Source organism: Pelophylax lessonae, assembly GCF_965119305.1.
Source record: "Pelophylax lessonae genome assembly, chromosome: 4".
In the NCBI taxonomy this organism is placed as follows: Eukaryota; Metazoa; Chordata; class Amphibia; order Anura; family Ranidae; genus Pelophylax; species Pelophylax lessonae.
In genome coordinates, this window is record NC_138771.1 from 234,555,179 (window position 1) to 234,573,687 (window position 18,509).

The 18,509-nt window shown below is 42.8% G+C and overlaps 1 protein-coding gene across 1 annotated transcript in view; it reads left to right on the forward strand.

Moving 5' to 3' along the window:
- TMEM168 (transmembrane protein 168) overlaps nucleotides 1–14,575 on the forward strand; it is a 40,673-nt gene extending 26,098 nt beyond the window's left edge. The window contains exons 4-5 of the mRNA XM_082252862.1: nucleotides 10,543–10,817; nucleotides 12,996–14,575. Of these exons, the coding sequence (XP_082108988.1) occupies nucleotides 10,543–10,817; nucleotides 12,996–13,543 (823 nt within the window). The 3' untranslated portion in view covers nucleotides 13,544–14,575. The remainder of the gene's footprint in view (nucleotides 1–10,542; nucleotides 10,818–12,995) is intronic.
- The last annotated feature ends 3,934 nt before the right edge of the window (nucleotides 14,576–18,509 follow it).

Genomic DNA, 18,509 nt, shown 5'->3' on the forward strand with positions numbered 1-18,509 from the left:
TTGGGTGTCTCCTCTACCGGATAGTGCTGTGGTTTGTGGCCCGCTCCCGAACGATGCCGCAGGAGTTTAGCATGGTCACCTGCGCACGGCTGCAGCCGGCATGGTTGTGTGTGCGTGCTCACGGATGGGCCAAGGTATGTCTCGGCTGCGGTCTGCCTTTCCTCCTCCCAAGTTGCTGCCAATAATTTTTCGCAGGATCGAGGCGGAAGGGATTCTGGTCTTTCTCATGGCCGGACAGGCCTCGCCGAGCTTGGTACGCCGGCCTGGTCAGGCTGGCCGCAGATGCTCCTTGGAGAATTCCTCTCAGGGCGGAGTTATTGTCTCCAGGGTCCATCTCCCGTCCGACTTTGCGGTCGCTGACTTTGCTGACTTGGCTGTTGGAATGCCGGTGCTGAAGGACGGGGGTTTGGCTGCTTCAGTGATTTCCCACCCTGCTTGAAGCGTGGGAAGAGACTTCTAGGGAGATTTTTGTTCATCATATGAGACATTCGTATATTATCTTACTCTGTGGCCCGGATCTTGGCTTCCTTCAATGGGGAATTGATCACAAGTTGGCCTTGAGTACTGTCAAAGGTCGGGTTTTGGTTTTGGCAAAGTCCTTCCGAAGGCCGTTTGCCGCCTGTGCCCTGGTGCGTGACTTCTTCCAGCGGGTGCGACACTTGGTGCTTCCGGCGCGACCTCCGTCACCCACTGGGGACCTTGATTTGGTGCAGTCGGTTCTTTTAGACCCTCTGTTTGCGAGTATTCGAGGTTATCCCCTGCCTACCTTATTACAGAAGGTGGCCTTCTTGGTTGCTGTCACTCTGCATGCAGGTGTCGGCACTGGCGACATTGTCCTGTCCTCCCTACATGTTGATCATGGGGCCAAGGGGTACTTCGTCCGGATCCGTCCTTCCCTCCGAAGGGGGATTCTGGTGTTCACTTGCACGGGGACATTGTATTCCCATCTTATGTCTTGAGCCCTCACATCCTAAGGAATGTGCATTGCTTACTCTGTTTAGAGTGCAGGCACTCAAGGTGTACTTGGCGACTGAGTCTTTTCTTGAGTCAGGCTCGCTCTCTGTACTTACAGATGGCCCGTGAACGGGACTGCCTGTGTCTGCTGCGTCTATTCCCGGACGGATCTGACGGTGGTGCAGGTTTATTCAATTAAGGGTCAGGTCCTACCTTTCCCTGTTTCGGTGCGTTCTACTTGGGCGCCTAGTGCTTCCTGGGCTTTTTGCCTTGTAGGCATCTGTGCTCCATGTTGCAAGTCGGCTACCTGGTAGTCTGTTCACACCTTTACTGTGTTTTATAAGGTGTATGTGCTGGCATCTGCAGATGCCTCTTTTTGGCCACAAGGTTTTTTGCTGGCTGCTGTTTGGAGGGCTTTTGGCCTTCCTTGAGGGTGTTTACTGTTTGTGTTAAGGTGGGCCTCATCTTTTGTGTTGATGAGTCCTATGTTGCCTGGTTGGCTATGTTTGGCCTTGGGGACTTGTTCTTTTCTGCTGTTCCCACTCCTCATTTTATGGCACTGCTTTGGGACGTCCCTACTGATATTAATCAGAGAGAACTGCGTCCGTCAATGAACGATAGAGAAAACTGGATTTTTTTACTTACCGTAAAATCTTTTTCTCAAGTTCATTGATGAAAGCAGTACTCGCCCCTCTATTTTGAGTTGGGTTGGTGTTACTTTTCTGACACTGCTTTGATACAAAACTGGCATCCTATACAGGAAGAGAGAGGGTGTACCCCCCTGGGGACTGCCCATAGGCGTAGCCAGAACTTTTTTCTGCCTAGTGTCCTACTCCTGTAGGGGGCAGTATTACCCTACTGATATGAATCAGAGAGAACTGCATCCGTCAGTTAACTTAAGAGAAAAGGATTTTACGGTAAGTCAAAAATCCAGTTATCCTCGCCCTGCCCAGAGTTTTTCCAGCTTATGGGACTACAATCTAACCACCAGCAGACTGAAAGTGGTCTTTACTTAGGCAGTTTACTTTAGACATAAACTCTTTACACGCACTGTAGCCACCATCTTAGTTCTCAATAGCCACTGTTGCTATTCTGACATTTTAACCAGTTCTGGACCGGAAGGATTTTCCCCTTAATGACCAGGCCATTTTTTGCGATTCGGCACGGAGTTATTTTAACAGAAAATTGCGCAGTCGTGCGGCGCTGTACCCAAATAAAATGTTGGGGGTATTTGATCACCTGTGCGTTTTTTTTTTTTTTTTTTTTTTTTTGTTTTTGGTCTTTTTTGCGCTATAAACAAAAAAAAAAGTGACAATTCTGGAAAAAAAAAAATCTATTTTCACACTCTGCTATAAAACATTCCCAATAGAAAAAATGTAAACTAATTTTTACATCCTTTTAGACCAGTTTGTATTCTGCTACATATTTTTGGTAAAAAAAAATCCCAATAAGCGTATTTTGATTGGTTTGCGCAAAAGTTTTTTGCGTCTACAAGCTAGGGGAAAGAGTTGTCCTTTTTTATTTATTTTATTTTTTACTAGTAATGGCGGCGATCTGCGGACAGATGATACCCTTAACTGACATTTTTGACACTTTTGGGGGGACCAGTGACATTACCACAGTAATCAATGCTAAAAATATGCACTGTTACTGTAATAATGACATTGGCAGGGAAGGGGTTAACCTAGTGGGTGATCAAGGGGTTAAATGTGTACCTAGGGCAGTGTTTACTAACTGTGGGGGGGATGGGCTTTTGAAATTACCATATAGACCTTTGATCCTATAGACCTTTGATCCTATATAGAAGGGTCACAGGCGCTCTGTGATCATTCCAGAGAGAACAATGGTCAGCTGTGTTTACAACAGCTGCCCGTCCTTCTCTCCTATCTGGGAATGATCGCGGGTGGCCGATGGCAATTGCGGCTGCCAGCCCCGTGCATCGGCATCCCCGCTGGCTAGTGGGGGACGGGAGGGCACCCCGTGCGGCGTGCGCTCGCCCCCTAGCACCAGGCGCGCGAATGACGTAGTACTATGTCGGTTGGCACAGGAGGGACTGCCTGCCGCAGTAAAACTGCAGCTGGCGGTCTGGAAGCGGTTAAAGTGTGGTTGTCTCTCTTGCTTCCATGCCTAGAAGATCATGTAACTAAGCTCCTCACAGAGGCAAAGTTCTTTAATTTACAGTTGGAGCATTTAAAGATTCAGCCTAATCATTTTTATATGTTCATTTACTGAAAAAAAAAAGAAAAGATAATACAAATAACATATTACAATTCCATATGTTATTTCGGGTCCTAAATGTTTCTTCTATAAGAGTTCAGATCATTTTATTAAAGTGGTTGTAAAGGCTGAAGGTTATGTGTTTTTTTTTTTTTTTTCTTTAACCTTCGCATTCTATGCATGATCTTGATCCAGTGATGTGCACAAGACCCGAGGTTCTCCTGGGTCTCTCACTTGATTGGAGATGCAGGAGCCATTGGCTTCCGCTGCTGTCAATCACAGCCAGTAAGATGGGGGCAGGGCTGAGCATTGCTCTTTGTCTTTTGGACGCAGAAAGCCGTCTTGGGAGCAAGCAGGCGCAAGCGACAAGCTGCATATGGGTGGTAGGTGACAGTGGCAAGTGACATACTGCATTTGGGTGGCAAGTGACAAACTTTTATAGGTATTTATGCCATTTTTCTATGTTTTGGGAAGTCATTTATTAAGTTATTATTTTCCAAGCACTTTATTTTTCCCAGTTGTTTACTTTTACTGTTTCATTTTTCAATAAACATGTTCTATTTAACCAGATTTGTGTAGCAGTTGTGTTGCTTTTTCAAAACTTTGAGGCTCCGTTCACATGTAGGCATTTTGGGGCGTTTTTGGGGAGTTTTTCTGCTCTAGGATCAGCTCTCAAAACGCCCAACAAGACAAATCCTATTCATTTCAATGGCCTCTGTTCACATCTGAGCGTTTTTGATGCTGGTAGCAAAACACCCAACGCTCAAAAAAGTACGAGCTTCTTTTTGGGCAGATTACAGGCGTTTTCCATTGGTCTCTATTCAATCTAAAAACGCCTGCACAAAAAACGCCTGTAAATCGCGGTAAAAAAACGTGCGAAAACGCTACGCTCAGGTGTGAATGTAGCCTAAATATACAGAATATCGGCACCTGTTATAGGCTATCTGCCTAAAAGACGGCCGATTTATCTGTACCGGCCCTGAAAAAAAACATATGTCTATCCTTACAATATATATTATCCACTACAGTGTTTTACTTATGTAATAGGAGAAAGCTCCTATTACACTGATAGATATAGGGAAGTCTTTATGACTTTACAGGGAAAGTAAAGGGAATTTCAAGGAATGTCAACTTTCAGTAGAAAAGTAGAACTTTTTTACTGGACCTCCATCATGCCAAGTGCAAGGGCTTTGCTCCTTCATTTGCCCCCAGAGTACTTGGCACACTGGCTGGCCGAAGTCAGTAGTCAAGGTTCGTTCAATAGAAAATTCAAGGAATAATAACCTAAAGCACCCAAATTTAACATTTTACATTGATGGGTGCTATGCTCCAGCTAGAGTACCTGTCACTTTTTCTCCAGAATGAGTACAGTGATGGGTTTATTTAAGTCTGGGTGTCGTGGATGGTGGAGGATTGTGTAGTAAAAGGGCGGTTGTCCTTTGGGTCAGAGCTCTTAGTCTGCATCCTTGTGTCAGCTCAAAAAGTACTGATTCCACTTAATACAGCAGACAATGGATGTTTTCCGAAGGTAAGATCATTAATGGTAGCCTCTATAGTTATTCCTCACCACACTGGGTGCCACTCCTATCAGCTACTAACAGGAAACTGAGGCTACAATTCTCAGACTCGCCAAAATTGGATAATAGAAGATTGGAAAAACGTTGGCTGGTCTAAAGAGTCTCGATTTTAGTTGTGACATTCAGATGGTAGGGTCAGAATTTGGTGTAAACAACATAAAAGCATGGATCCATCCTGCCTTGTAGCAATGGTTCAGGCTGGTGGTGTATTGGTGTGAGGGATATTTTCTTGGAACACTTTGGACCCCTTAGTACCAATTGAGCATCGTTTTAAACATCACTGCCAACATGCGTATTGTTGCTGGCCTTGTCTATTCCTTTATCACTACACCTCTGATGGCTACTTCTAGCAGGATAATGCATCATGCCACAAAGATCAAAATATTTCAAACTGGTTTCTTGAACATGACAATGAGATCACTGTACTCCAATGGCCTCCACAGTCACCTGATCTCAATCCGATAGAGCACCTTTGGGATGTGGCGGAATGGGAGGTTCACATCATGGATGTGCAGCTGCCAAATCTGCAGCAACTGCGTAATGCTATCATGTCAGTATGGACCCAAATCTCTGAGGAATGTTTCCTACACCTTGTTGAATCTATGCCAGGAACAGTTAAGGTAGTTGTGAAGGCAAAAGGGGGTCCAACCCATTACTAGCTAGGTGTACCTTTTTATAAAGTGGCCAGTGAATGTATATTAGAAGCACTTTGACCACTAACGGTGTAAAAAAAAAGGTCAAACCCTGCCCATACTGTACCTCGGTGGGGGAACTATTTGTGCAAGCTGTTAACTGGTTAGGTTGACTAAGATATTTAATTCTTCATACCTGGTTTCCATTTCCATTCCATGTAATCCCAGACAGATTCCATGATGTCGAGATCTGTGTTATGTGGGAGCCAAACAGTCATTTCCAGAGCTTCTTTTTCTTCTTTACATTGAAGATAGGTCTTAATGACATCAAGTGCATGTTTGGGGTCATTGTCCTGCTGCAAAATACTTTTGGGGCCCATGGCATGGTGGTTAGTATCTGTCTGTATTTCTCAGCATTGAGGACACCATTGATCCTTTAAATCTCCAACTCCATTTGCTGAAATGCAGCCTCGAACTTGCCAGGAACCTCCACCATGCTTCATTGTAGCCTGAAGACACTCAGTATTTTACCGCTCTCCAGACTTTCGTGAACAAACTTCTTTTGCGGCAGCCAAATATTTTAACTGTTGACTCATCAGTCTAGAGCACCTGCTGCCATTTTTTTGCACCCCAGTTCCTCTGATTTCATGCACAGGGGAAACACTTGGACTAATGTCTATGCACAAAAACGTGTAAGAAGAGCAAGGAGTCGTGGAAGTGATGGTTTGGCTCCCACAGAGCCCTGATCTCAACATCGAGTCTATCTGGGATTACATGAAGAGACAGAAGGCAGCCTACATCTTCTGAAGATCTGTGGCTAATTCTCCAAGTTGTTTTGGAATAACCTACCTGCTGGAATTCCTTCAAAAACTGTGTGCAAGTGTACCTAGAATTGATGCTCTTTTGAAGGCAAAGAGTGGTCACTCCAAAAATTTATTTGATTTAGATTTTTCTTCTGTTTATTTCCATTTATGTTAATTGATAAAAGTAAACTAATAACACTTCTATTTCTGAAAGCATTCTTCTGTTACAGCATTTTTTCACAACAGCCTAAGGGCTCTTTCACACGGTCCGCCTCCGTAGGGGGATCCGTGCTGCTCAGCGGGGATCGATCCGAGATCCCCGCTGAGCCGGCGGATGACAGCTCCGTCTCCGCTTGCAGTGCGGAGAGGGAGGTGTCACAGCCCCCGCTGCTCTCTATGGGGAATCGGATGAGAGCGGACCGCCTGTCCGCTCTCATCCGATCCGATCCCCAGGACGGATGGAAAATAGGGTTTCCGGATTTCACGGACAGGATCGGATGCGGATGGCAGCGGGTGTCAGCGGACATGTCACCGCTGACATCCGCTGCTCCATAGGGCTGAATGGGGCATCCGATCAGATCCGCCTAAAAAACTGACAGGCAGATCTGATCGGACCGCCCGCATGAAAGAGCCCTAAATCTTTTGTACAGTACTGTATAATTTATAAAAGTATGGTTTTGTTAAGTGTATATATACATATTCTCTTCCCTTTTGAGATGTTAATTTTTGTTGTTGGTTTTGTTTTTTTGGTGTGACACCTGGAAGACCTGCCTTTAGAACCCACCCACTTTGGTGTTTGGAACGTACATGCAAGTTTGTGACTTGCTACTTGGTATTTTTAGACAAAAACTAAAGAGACTGTTTTTAATTTGTATCTTCGCAACGAGCCTATAATATATACATATACACTATATATTGTCAAAAGTATGAGGACACCTGCCTTTACACGCACATGAACTTTAATGGCATCCCCGTCTTAGCCTGTAGAGTTCAATATTGAGTTTGCTCACCCCTTGCAGCTATAACTGCTTTAACTCTTCTGGGAAGGCTGTCCACAGAGTTTAGGTGTGTGTCTATGAGAATGTTTGACCATTCTTCCAGAAGTGCATTTGTGAGGTTAGGCACTGATGTTGGATGAGAAGATCTGGCTCACAGTCTCCTCTCTAATTAATCCCAAAGGTGTTCTGTCGTTTGAGGTCAGGACTCTGTGCAGGTCAGTCAAGTTCCTCCACCCCAAACTCTCTCATCCATGTCTTTATGGACCTTGCTTTGTGCACTGGTCTAAATAATTTGGTGGAAGGGGGTTTATGGTGTGGGGCTGTTTTAAGTGGTTGGGCTTGGCCCCTTAGTTCCAGTAAAGGGAACTCTAAGGCTGCATTCACACTTGAGCGTAGCGTTTTTTACTGCGATTTTTACAGCGATTTTTACCGCGATTTTACCGCGATTTTTTCAGGCGTTTTTCATTGACATCTATCAAAAACGCTGGTAATCAGCCCAAAAAGAAGCTCATGTACTTTTTTCAGCTACAGGCGTTTTGCAAAACGCTCAGATGTGAACAGGGGCCATTTAAATGAATGGGGTTTTACTTGTTGGGCATTTTGGAAGCGTTTCTTTTGAGCGTTTTTGGAGCTGAAAACGCCCAGGTGTGAATGGAGCCTTAAGGCGTCAGCATACCAAGACAATTTGGACAATTTCATGCTCCCAACTTTGTGGGAACAGTTTGGGGATAGCCCCTTCCTGTTCCAACATGACTGCGTACCAGTGCACAAAGCAAGGTCCATAAAGACCTGGATGAGCAAGTTTGGGATGGAGAACTTGACTGGCCTGCACAGTCCTGACCTCCAATCCTTTAGAACACCTTTGGGATGAATTAACCACTTAAGCCCCAGAAGATTTTACCCCCTTCCTGACCAGGGCCTATTTTGCGATTCGGCACTGCGTGACTTTAACGGACAATTGCACGGTCGTGCGACACTGTACCCAAATGAAATTGATGTCCTTTTTTTCCCACAAACAGAGCTTTCTTTTGGTGGTATTTGATCACCTGTGCGATTTTTTTTTTTTTTTTTTTATCATGCGCTATAAACCAAAAGCGACAATTTTGCAAAAATAACAATATTTTTCACATTTTTTTTATATGAAATCCCCCCCCCCCAAAAAAAAATGTAAAAATCTAAATTTTTTAACATTTTAGGCTAATTTGTTTTCCGCTACGGTTTACTAACTAAAGGAAAGATTTTTGTCATTTTTATTTTATTTTTTTTTTAACGAGTAATGGCGGCGATCTGCGATTTTTTTTTTTTTTTTTTTGCGCGGGACTACGACACTGCGGCGGACAGATCGGACCCTTGACTGACATTTTTGACACTTTTGGGGGTACCAGTGACATTACTACAGTAATCAGTGCTATACATATGCACTGTTACTGTAAAAATGACACAGGGAGGGAAGGGGCTAACTTTATTGGAGAGGGAGGGGTTAAGTGTGTCCCTAGGGGCGTGCTTCTAACTGTGATTGGATGTGGCTGTGTGTAACAGAAGAGATCAACGGTCCTACATAGCAGGACCGTATGATCTGTGCTGTTACACAGGGGAGATTGACAGGCGGCTGTGTTTACATTAGCCGCCTGCCTTTCTCCCTCTCCACCCGACGATCGCGAGTGGCCGGCGGACATCGGGTCCGCCGGTCACACGCGCGGGCTGCTTGGGGAACGAGTGGGGGCGGGAGCGCTCCTCCGGCGGCGCGCGCTCGCCCCCTATTGGCTCCCAGGCTAGTGACCGCCGCCGTATATAGTCGGGTGGCGGTTGGCAAGTGGTTAAAGCGGAGACTGCGAGCAAGACCTTGTCATCCAACATCAGTGCCGAACCTCACAAATGCTCTTCTGGAAGAATGGTCAAACATTCCCATAGACACACTCCTAAACCTTATGGACAGCCTTCCCAGTAGTGAGCTGAAGCAGTTATAGCAGCAAAATGTGTGCCCACTCCATATTGAACCCTACAGACTAAAGCCCCGTACACACGTACCGATCGTCGGCCGAACGATCGGCCGTCTTTTGTCCAGGGCTGTCCTGTCCGCTGAAAAGTGCAAAAGACTGCACACGAATTTTGTCGGCCAACAACAGCCGACTGCAGAAGTGATGTCATGTAATGGTTAACTTTCCGTGTCTTTTTTTTCTTCTCTGAGCATGCCCAGTCTTGCAAATCTGCTGATTGTCGGCCGAAATCTGTACTGACTGACGCACAATCGGCCGTTCTGTTGTCAGCTTACAAAAATTTTAATGCCTGCACGACAGATTCTGTTCGGCCGAAAATGCGCTGTCGGCTGTCGGAAGCATCATACTAACAAGCCTACAATCAGCCGATCGTTTGGCGGCCGAATATTTACGGCCGACAATCGGTACGTGTGTACGGGGCTTTAGACTGGGATGTTATTTAAAGTTTAAAAGTAGGAGTCCCCAATACTTTAGACAATATAGTGTATTTTTTCTGTAGTTTGGCAAGAATGTAGACTATAGCTGTTATCAGTCATTTTCTGCTGTTTAAGACTGACAATGCCTTTATTTAAAGAAAAAAGAAAATATATTACAAAACGGATATAACAGTAAAAAAAAAAAATAAAAATGAAAAATACCTGGGTAGAGTCCACCTGGTCTTGTTTTCGGACCCTTTTTTTAAAACGCAGAACAATGCCATACAATTTTCCGCAACCAAAATTGAACTGAAACTTCAGATGTGTGAGGGTGCCAGTAAGAATGAATGAATGGTTTGTCAAAAGTATCATCACCTCTGGCTGCCTAACCTAGACATGGGATCTAAATCACTGTTTTTATTACCAACTTGAAGATTCTGGAGGAAATGTGTAAATGCAGTGTTCAGTACTTCTCCCCCTCTCTCGCCACACAGTATGGGGTTTGTTAGACGGTCACAGAAGTTATAACCCTTTTCCCATTCAGTCTAAACCAAATTTTGGCTAGGATTCAATTTTCTCTGTATTTTTTATGTGCAGCTAAGCTCAATGTTATGCAAATATATAACATATTTTTGTTTCTAACCTAGTTGCTAACTTTTATGTTTACCACAAATCCAGACATACTATCAAGCGCATGAAATGTAAGGTTACATTCAAACTAGTGATTTAGGTTGGTGTGAATTGTAGCGGCATGAATCTTTGGCCACGTTCTCTATAATATATTACCCGTGAACAACCCAAATATAATAGGATATTGACTAAAAATAACCTTGTGTGCATTCAGCACTAGAGCAATGTGACAAATATATTGTATTTGTATGCTTTGGTATAGTGTTCCCTATAAAAAAGCCTGGTTTCTCAAAATATTTTTCTTCTTGCTTCTATTAGCCCAAATGGACAACCCATGTTGCTTCCACCAGAACATGTGCAGGAACTAAATCTGCGTTCCACAGCAATGCTAAATGATATCCAGAGATTTTTTGCTTCCCACATGATAGAAACCTATGGCTGTGACTACTCTACAAGTGGTCTTACTTTTGAAACCCTGCAAACAAAACTCAAGTCTTTTCTGGAACTGAGAACATCTGATGGACCGAGGCATGATACTTACATACTGTACTACAGTGGACACACTCACAGTACTGGAGAATGGGCTTTAGCAGGTAGGTGCCGAGCTGGTGAAGTGAGTGTTGTAAAAGATCTGGAATGAAATATTTTGTAGTTACAGAATGTTATTTCCACATTTTAGTTTGAGAAGACTTAGTGAGTCCCCTGTTAATCTGTGGATTATTTGCAGAGAGATTTTCTACTTTTATATAGCCATTACACATTGATGGCAAAGCTGGAGGTTATTTTGCTAATATAGCTGTGCACAGTTTATCAGTCAGTAATGTGTGTGACAGATGGAACAGAATGCCATTAGCTTCTTTTTTTTCATAAATCTGGACACATTTGGACCTCTGCAGTGAAATGAATTGGACTAATCATGTTTTAAAATATTAAAGCACTCTTGAAATGTACAAATGCCAGGACATACATAGTGGATGTTTGACAGGGTAAATATGCACACAAGTATGTGTGCTTTATACATCTTATTGTTTCTGTCAGGCAAATTAACAAAAATAATTGAAAAAAAATTAAAAAGAAAACGAGAAATAATTCCTTTGTTGTGGACAACACATAATGCAACATAAAAAATTTTTAGGCGCCATTCATACTTGGTTTTCCCATTCTTTCTGGTATTGGGGTAGTAGCACACTTGTTTGAATTACAAATAACTGATAGAATCACATGTGCTAAATATTTTTATGTGTGATTCTGAGATGTCTCTGCTGCTGGGAGTAAATTTATATATTGAGATAACATATCAAAACTGGAGCAGGCAGAATCTGGAGCAGTTGTGCATGACAACCATTTGGCTTTGATCTTCAACTTTTTCAGTTAGGCTTTGAAAATGAAAGATGGAAGCCGGTTGGTTGCCATGCACAGTTGCTCCAGATTTTATCTGCTTGAGGCTCAGTTCACATCCCAATCCTGTGCGTTCCCCCTGCCATGCGATTTGGCAGCCCATTCATTTTGAATGGGCTGAAAATCGCACCGGACCCACAAAAAGCATGCACTAAAAATATTCGGGCGATTCCCCTACTTGCGCTGTCCCAGAAGGTGGCCTTTTTGGTGGCGGTCACCTCTGCTCGCAAGGTGTTGGAGGCGTTATCTTGTCGCACCCCTTACTTGGTGGTCCACAAAGATAAGGTAGTTCCTCCCCCCCTGTCCATTGTTCCTTCTTAAAATCTTCTCTGATTTCCATTTGACATTGTGTTGCCTTCCCTCCGTCTCAGGCCAAAAACATCCTAAGGAAATTGTGTTGCATGCCCTGGATGTGGTTCGGGCGATTCGGCTGTATCTGGCAGCTACGGAGTCTTTTCGGAAGTCAGACTCACTATTTGTGCTCATAGATGGGCCTCGAAAAGGGCTGTCTGCTGCTTCTGTGAACATTTTGAGATGGATCAGACAGATGGTGACCTATTCAACCAAGGCTCAGGTTCCTCCTTTCCCTGTGAAGGCGCACTCTACTCGGGTGCTCAGTGCTTCTTAGGCCTTCCGTCATCAGGCGTCAGTGAAGCAGGTTTGCAAGGCGGCCACTTGGTCATCATTTCACCTTTTCACAAAAATCTATGAAGTGGATGTGTTGCCATCTGCAGATACTTCTTTTAGCCGCAAGGTTTTGCAGGCTGCTGTTTAGAGGGTCTGTTCCCACCTTGGGGGAGTATTGTTCAGGTGGGCTCCAGTTTTTTTTTGTTTTTTTTTGTTAAGCTCCTGTTACCTGGTTGGCTACAGTTTAGCCTTGGGAATCCTTTTTTCTTTTCCCACCCCTCATGTTTTTCACTGCTTTGAGACATCCCACTGGTCAAGAATCCTAAGGAGCTGTGTCCATTAATCAACGAAAGAGAAAATGGGATTTTTGACCATAAAATCCATTTCTCTGTTTATTGATAGACATGGCACCCATCCCTCTATGGAGTTGTAATACCTTGTAACAAAAGTGAGTACCTATAGCCGAGAGGGGGGGGGGGTATACCTCCTGGAACTGCTTATAGGCATAGTAGAGTTTTTTTTTTTTTTCTGCCTAGTGTCCTATTCCTGTAGGGGGCATTATAACCCACTGGTCCGTCAATGAACACAGAGAAATTAATTTTACGGTAAGTCAAAAATCCCATTTTCTCAGCTGTGTTATGATGTATTTTTTTTTTTTTTTATCTAAAGATAGGGACGTGAAAATTAATTAGATTGTACTGAACAATTAATTTCCTTTTTTTTTTTTTTTTTTTTTTGTTACACAGGTGGTGAGACTTTGCGATTTGAGACAATCCTTGAATGGTGGAGGGAGAAGAACAGTACATATTGCTCCCGACTTATCATTGTGTTGGATACAGAAAGCTCACCTCCTTGGGCTAAGGAGGTCCGAAAAGTTAATGATCAGTATATTGCTATTCAAGGAGCACAGATGGCAAAGATTGTAGATATTGAAGAAGCCGACCCTCCACAGATTGGGGATTTCACTACAGAGTGGGTGGAGTACAATTGTAACCCTGACCACAATATAACCTGGTCTGAGAGAGGACGCACTGTTAAGGCAGTATATGGGGTGTCAAAGCACTGGAGTGACTACACCTTGCATTTGCCGACAGGGAATGATGTGACAAAGCACTGGATGATTTATTTCCCTCGCATCACCTACCCTCTAGTCCACCTTGCTAACTGGTGTGGGGCCCTCAATATTTTCTGGCCTTGTAAAGTTTGCTACAAGTGTCTGAAAAGATTGAAAATGAATTGGTTTCTTCCAGCTGTGCTGGACACAGGGCAAGGATTTAAACTGGTTAAATCCTAACTACTATTCTAAAAATGGTACATTTTATTATGTTATGTATGTACAGTATATGTATTTATCTATCTCAGTGGAAATTGGGACAGATAAAGACACAGATATATAAAGACATTTATATATATATATTTTCCCTTCCTATTTAAAAAGAAACCATGAGTTTTCAGCAATGCACTGCTTTGTTACATTTGTCTGTACAGCTACATATACAGTTTTTCCATTTGTATACATTTGTAAGTCCCATTTTCTTACTGAGTCTTCTTAGTCTTTTATGCTTGTGATGGTCCATACTACAAATTGGATGTTTTGACTTGGGTTTTTGTAAATAGTGTATAATACCAAAGGTATTCAAATGCAGTATGAAGTAATTTATACAGAAAGAAAAACCTATCCGATCATATGTTCCCATATTTAGGTAAATGTAAAGCAACTAAAGGATGTATCGTGGTCTATTTTAGTAGCATTTGAAGCATGTTTTCCTTGTTAACAAATATATATTGTATATAAAATATTTATCTGAAAAGGATGCACATTATAATTTATCATCTGACAATGTCAAATGTATTTATGAATGTTTCTTATAGGATTTATATAGAGACATTGACATATATGGGGATCAGGCTCTACAATTTGTCTATCGTATGATAAAAGGAAGCTGAGCATGAGGATTTCTGTCCCCTATGTAAAATGTGGCATCTGTATAACAAAGGAAAACGTGAGATTGGTTAACATCAAAACAACAAAAAAAAGCTTAGGTACACATCACTTACTGATTTTAGTTCTTCTGAAGTGACTCCAGCACAGTTGAAACATGTATACCTATTTTCCTCCAAGGCTAATAAAACAGCAGAATTGTTATGTCCTTTGCCTTACAGATTTTTCTCTTTGGTTAAAGGATTTTGAGCAAAGGTGTTGCCTTTCGCGAATGTATCAATAAAGCTAAGTGAACCAATAGCAAATTTTAGTTATGTAGAATTTTGCTTTTCTTTACTACAGAATGTTTTATTTTTATTATTCAAAGCTGGAGCCCAAGTAGTACACTGATTAACTACCGGGTGGGGGGGGGGGGGGCGCACATTATTAGAATGGGTAAACCTTTATCACTGAAAAAGAAGCATTGCTTATCCTTAGCTTGTGCATCAGTGATGGCTATACAGTATAATGCCATTATGTAGATCATGTAAAGTCGGCATTCACTGTCTAGAATGGTGCTTCTTTAATTTTTTTTGTGTATTCATCCTACAAAATATGTGCACCAAGGGAGAAGCGGGAACAGTCATAGAGGAAGAATGGAACAAGACCAGCACTAGACAGATAGCCATTTAGCTGACTGTTCCCTATCCTTATCTTGGCACATACACCAGTCACTAGTATAACAAGTGTAAAGGTGATGGTTTCAGACACTGGAGATTGACTTTATAGCATAGTCTGTATTACCACATTCTAGATCTTTTTAGCATGGTCTGTAGTACCACATAATAGATCACTGTCAGTGATGCAGGGGGACTGAGGGTATTGCTCAGTTTTCCAGCCATGGTAGCCAAACACAGCCAGCCAACAACATATTTAGAAGGCCAGCCCCCATAACGACGCTCATGGATAGGTATACTTTAATTAAAAGCTGTCATCATTTTTAGTGAAAAATCATGCTGGACCATCCAATCCAGGTTTTTCTAGCTTTGGAGAAATTCAAACAGTAAATAATCAAAAAAAATGCACCTCCTAGATGTCCGACCATTCGTATGAGAGGGTGTTTACAATGTTTTGTCAAGCTCAAACAACTTGTGTATTTTACACATTCTTAGTCAATAGTAACATGTTCTTCTGTTCATGAAATGCACAAATGCCTTTTTATATGAGATTTCAGAAAGTATTTCAAGAATTTTCACTGAAGGAAATTCTAGTAAAAAATTGCACTTTTTATACGTTTCTGCACCAACTACACCCATGCTATTTAATTTTACATAGAGAAAAAAATTGGAAAGCTTTAAGTTTTGTGTAACTTTGTGGTTTTGCCAAAAATATTTCATGTTGTTCTGTCAGTGTGTTATTACAAGTTAATTTGCACTTATGACAAAAAAAAAGACTGTCATCCCTTCTTGTGCAGATAACAACTAGGAATGTGAACATAAAGAGCACCAGTAAAAACCTCAGGGATTTCAGGAAATATGCAAATCTTCATTTCTCTGTCGCTCATTGACAGACGTAGTCTTCTTGATTCACAAGAACTGGGTTATGCTGCCCTCTACAGGAGTAGGACTAGGCAGAAAGAAAAAACGTTCTGGCTCCTCCCTAGGGGCAGTCCCAGAGGGTATATCCTCTTCCTGTCTGCTACAGAGAATCAGTTTTTTTCTGTCTAGTCAGGTTGTCAGCTTCAGTTATTCCTACTCTAGTTAAAACAAGGAAAGCGACTTCCAGAAAGATTATCATCGTACATGGAAGTCTTATATTGTGTGGTGTGAATCCCTTGGGTTCCATCTACATCTTTATTCGGTAGCCCGAATATTGGCTTTTCTGCAACAGGGAGTTGAGCAGAAGCTGGCCTTGAGTGTTATCAAGGGTCTGGTTTCAGCATTTGCTATCTTCTTTCAGAAGCCTTTGTCTACTCATTCCTTGGTGCGGAATTTCATCCAGGGGGTGCGACACCTGGCTCCGCCAGTGCACGCGCCGTTTCCATCCTGGGATCTTAATTTGGTGCTGTCGGTTCTTCAGACACCTCCCTTTGAAAATATCAGGGAGATTCCCTTGCTTACTTTATCCCAGAAGGTGGTCTTCTTGGTGGCTATCACTTCTGCACGCAGGGTGTCAGAACTGGCTGCATTATCCTGTTGTTCCCCAGATCTGGTGGTTCATAGGGATAAGGTTGTTCTTCATCCGAATCCATCCTTCCTTCCTAAGGTGGTTTCAAAGTTTCATTGAATGAGGACAGTGTATTGTCCTTCCTATGTCCTTAGCCCAATCATCCTCGAGAATTTGCATGGCATTCCTTGGATGTAGTTCGGGCGATCAGGATATATTTGAATACTACGGATTCAATTTGTAAGACGGATTCACAGTTTGTGATCACGGATGGCCCTAAGAAGGGGTTGCCTGTTCTGCTGCGACCATCTTTAGATGGATCAGACAGACGGTGGTATAGGCTTATTTTATCTAAGGGTCGGGATCCCCCGTTCCCTGTTAAGGCGCATTCTACTCGGGCGCTTAGAGTTTCCTGGACCCTCCGCCATCAGGCGTCAGTGGTTCAGGTTTTCAAGGCGACTGTTTAGTCGTCGGTTCATACCTTTACAATATTGTATAAGGTTTATGTAATGGCATCGTCAGATGCCTCTTCAGATGCCTCTTCTGGCCGCAAGGTTCCTGCAGGCCACTGTTTGAGGAGACTGTTGGTCTACCTCGAGGATTTGTGGGGTAGGTCTCATCTGTTTACTCGATGAGTCCTTTGATACTTCTGGTTGGCTCCGGTTGGGCCTTCTAGTTTGGATTTTGATTTCGGTCAATCCCACCCCTCATTTGTGGCACTGCTTCTGGATGTCCCAGTTCTTGTGAATCAAGAAGACTACGTCTGTCAAGGAGCGACAGAGAAAATCGGATTTTTGTAAGATCTTACCGTAAAATCCTTTTCTCTTAAGCTCATTGACAGACGTAGTACCCGCCCCTCTATCATTGAGTTGGGTTAAATTCTCTGTTGCTGCTTTGGGACAGAACTGATTCTCTGTAGCAGACAGGAAGAGGATATACCCTCTGGGACTGCCCCTAGGGTGGAGCCAGAACGTTTTTTCTTTCTGCCTAGTCCTACTCCTGTAGAGGGCAGCATAACCCAGTTCTTGTGAATCAAGAAGACTACGTCTGTCAATGAGCTTAAGAGAAAAGGATTTTACGGTAAGATCTTACAAAAATCCGATTTTTTTTTTTCATGACTGAGTGCCGGTTCACATTCTTGCGGCTGCAGCGATCGCATGTAATATCGGAGCGCACCACTCCTTCATTACATGCAATCGGCTGCGCGGTGCGAATTCAGCCATACACTTTGTATGGCTAAATTCGCACCGCACCCGCACCAAAGTCGCACAGGACCCTTTTTTCCGCCGCATCAGGATCGGATCGCACAGTGGTTCACACTTGTGCGATCCGATCCTGTGTGAACTGTAAAGATCGCACTGCGATATGCGATCAAACTGGGGGTGTCGTTAACATTTCATTGACACCCCCAGCGTATCGCATATGGCAGTGTGAACTGCCAGGGGTGCGTTTGCGATGCGGGAACAGGCTGCGAATTCGATGCCTTCCCGCATCGCATAAGTGTGAACCAGCACTTAAACATGTTTGTATTCAATCTATGCAATATGTTATGTAAATACACCATTGTTATTTTCCTTCTCTACCAATACATATCCTATATGCCGCCTCCTCTCCAATGTACATAACACATTGGCAGCTGCTTGTTACTTATATATTTGTTTTTACGTATAAAGCCTTTATGTCGGTTATGGTTTGCTATACAATCTTCTGTTTTATGTGATATAGGAATGAAAATTATTTGTGTAAATAAAAATATTTTATGATTTTTTTTTTTCCATTTGCTTTGCATTTTATTTCTATCAAAGCCTGAGTGTTATTAATATGCAAATACATAAAAAAATATATAAAATAAGCACAAACCTTCAGTTTGATGTGGCCCTTGTGCTTCTGTCTCTATTTTTATCAGAAGCCTTGCTCTTACTATACCATTCACCCCCACCACTGTAATCTTTGGGCGTGATGGGGTTAATAGGACTAAAGGAGCGGTCACAGGCACTAATCAAGAGTACCTGCCCCTTTTCAGCTCGTTCATTCATAGAAGCCATAGTAAGGCTCCGTTCACATATATGCAAATTAAATGCGTTTTGAACTGCATTCGATTCACAGGACTTGTGAACCAAACCGGCTTTCTATGGAGCCAATTCACATATATATGCGGTGCAGCGGCAGTGCA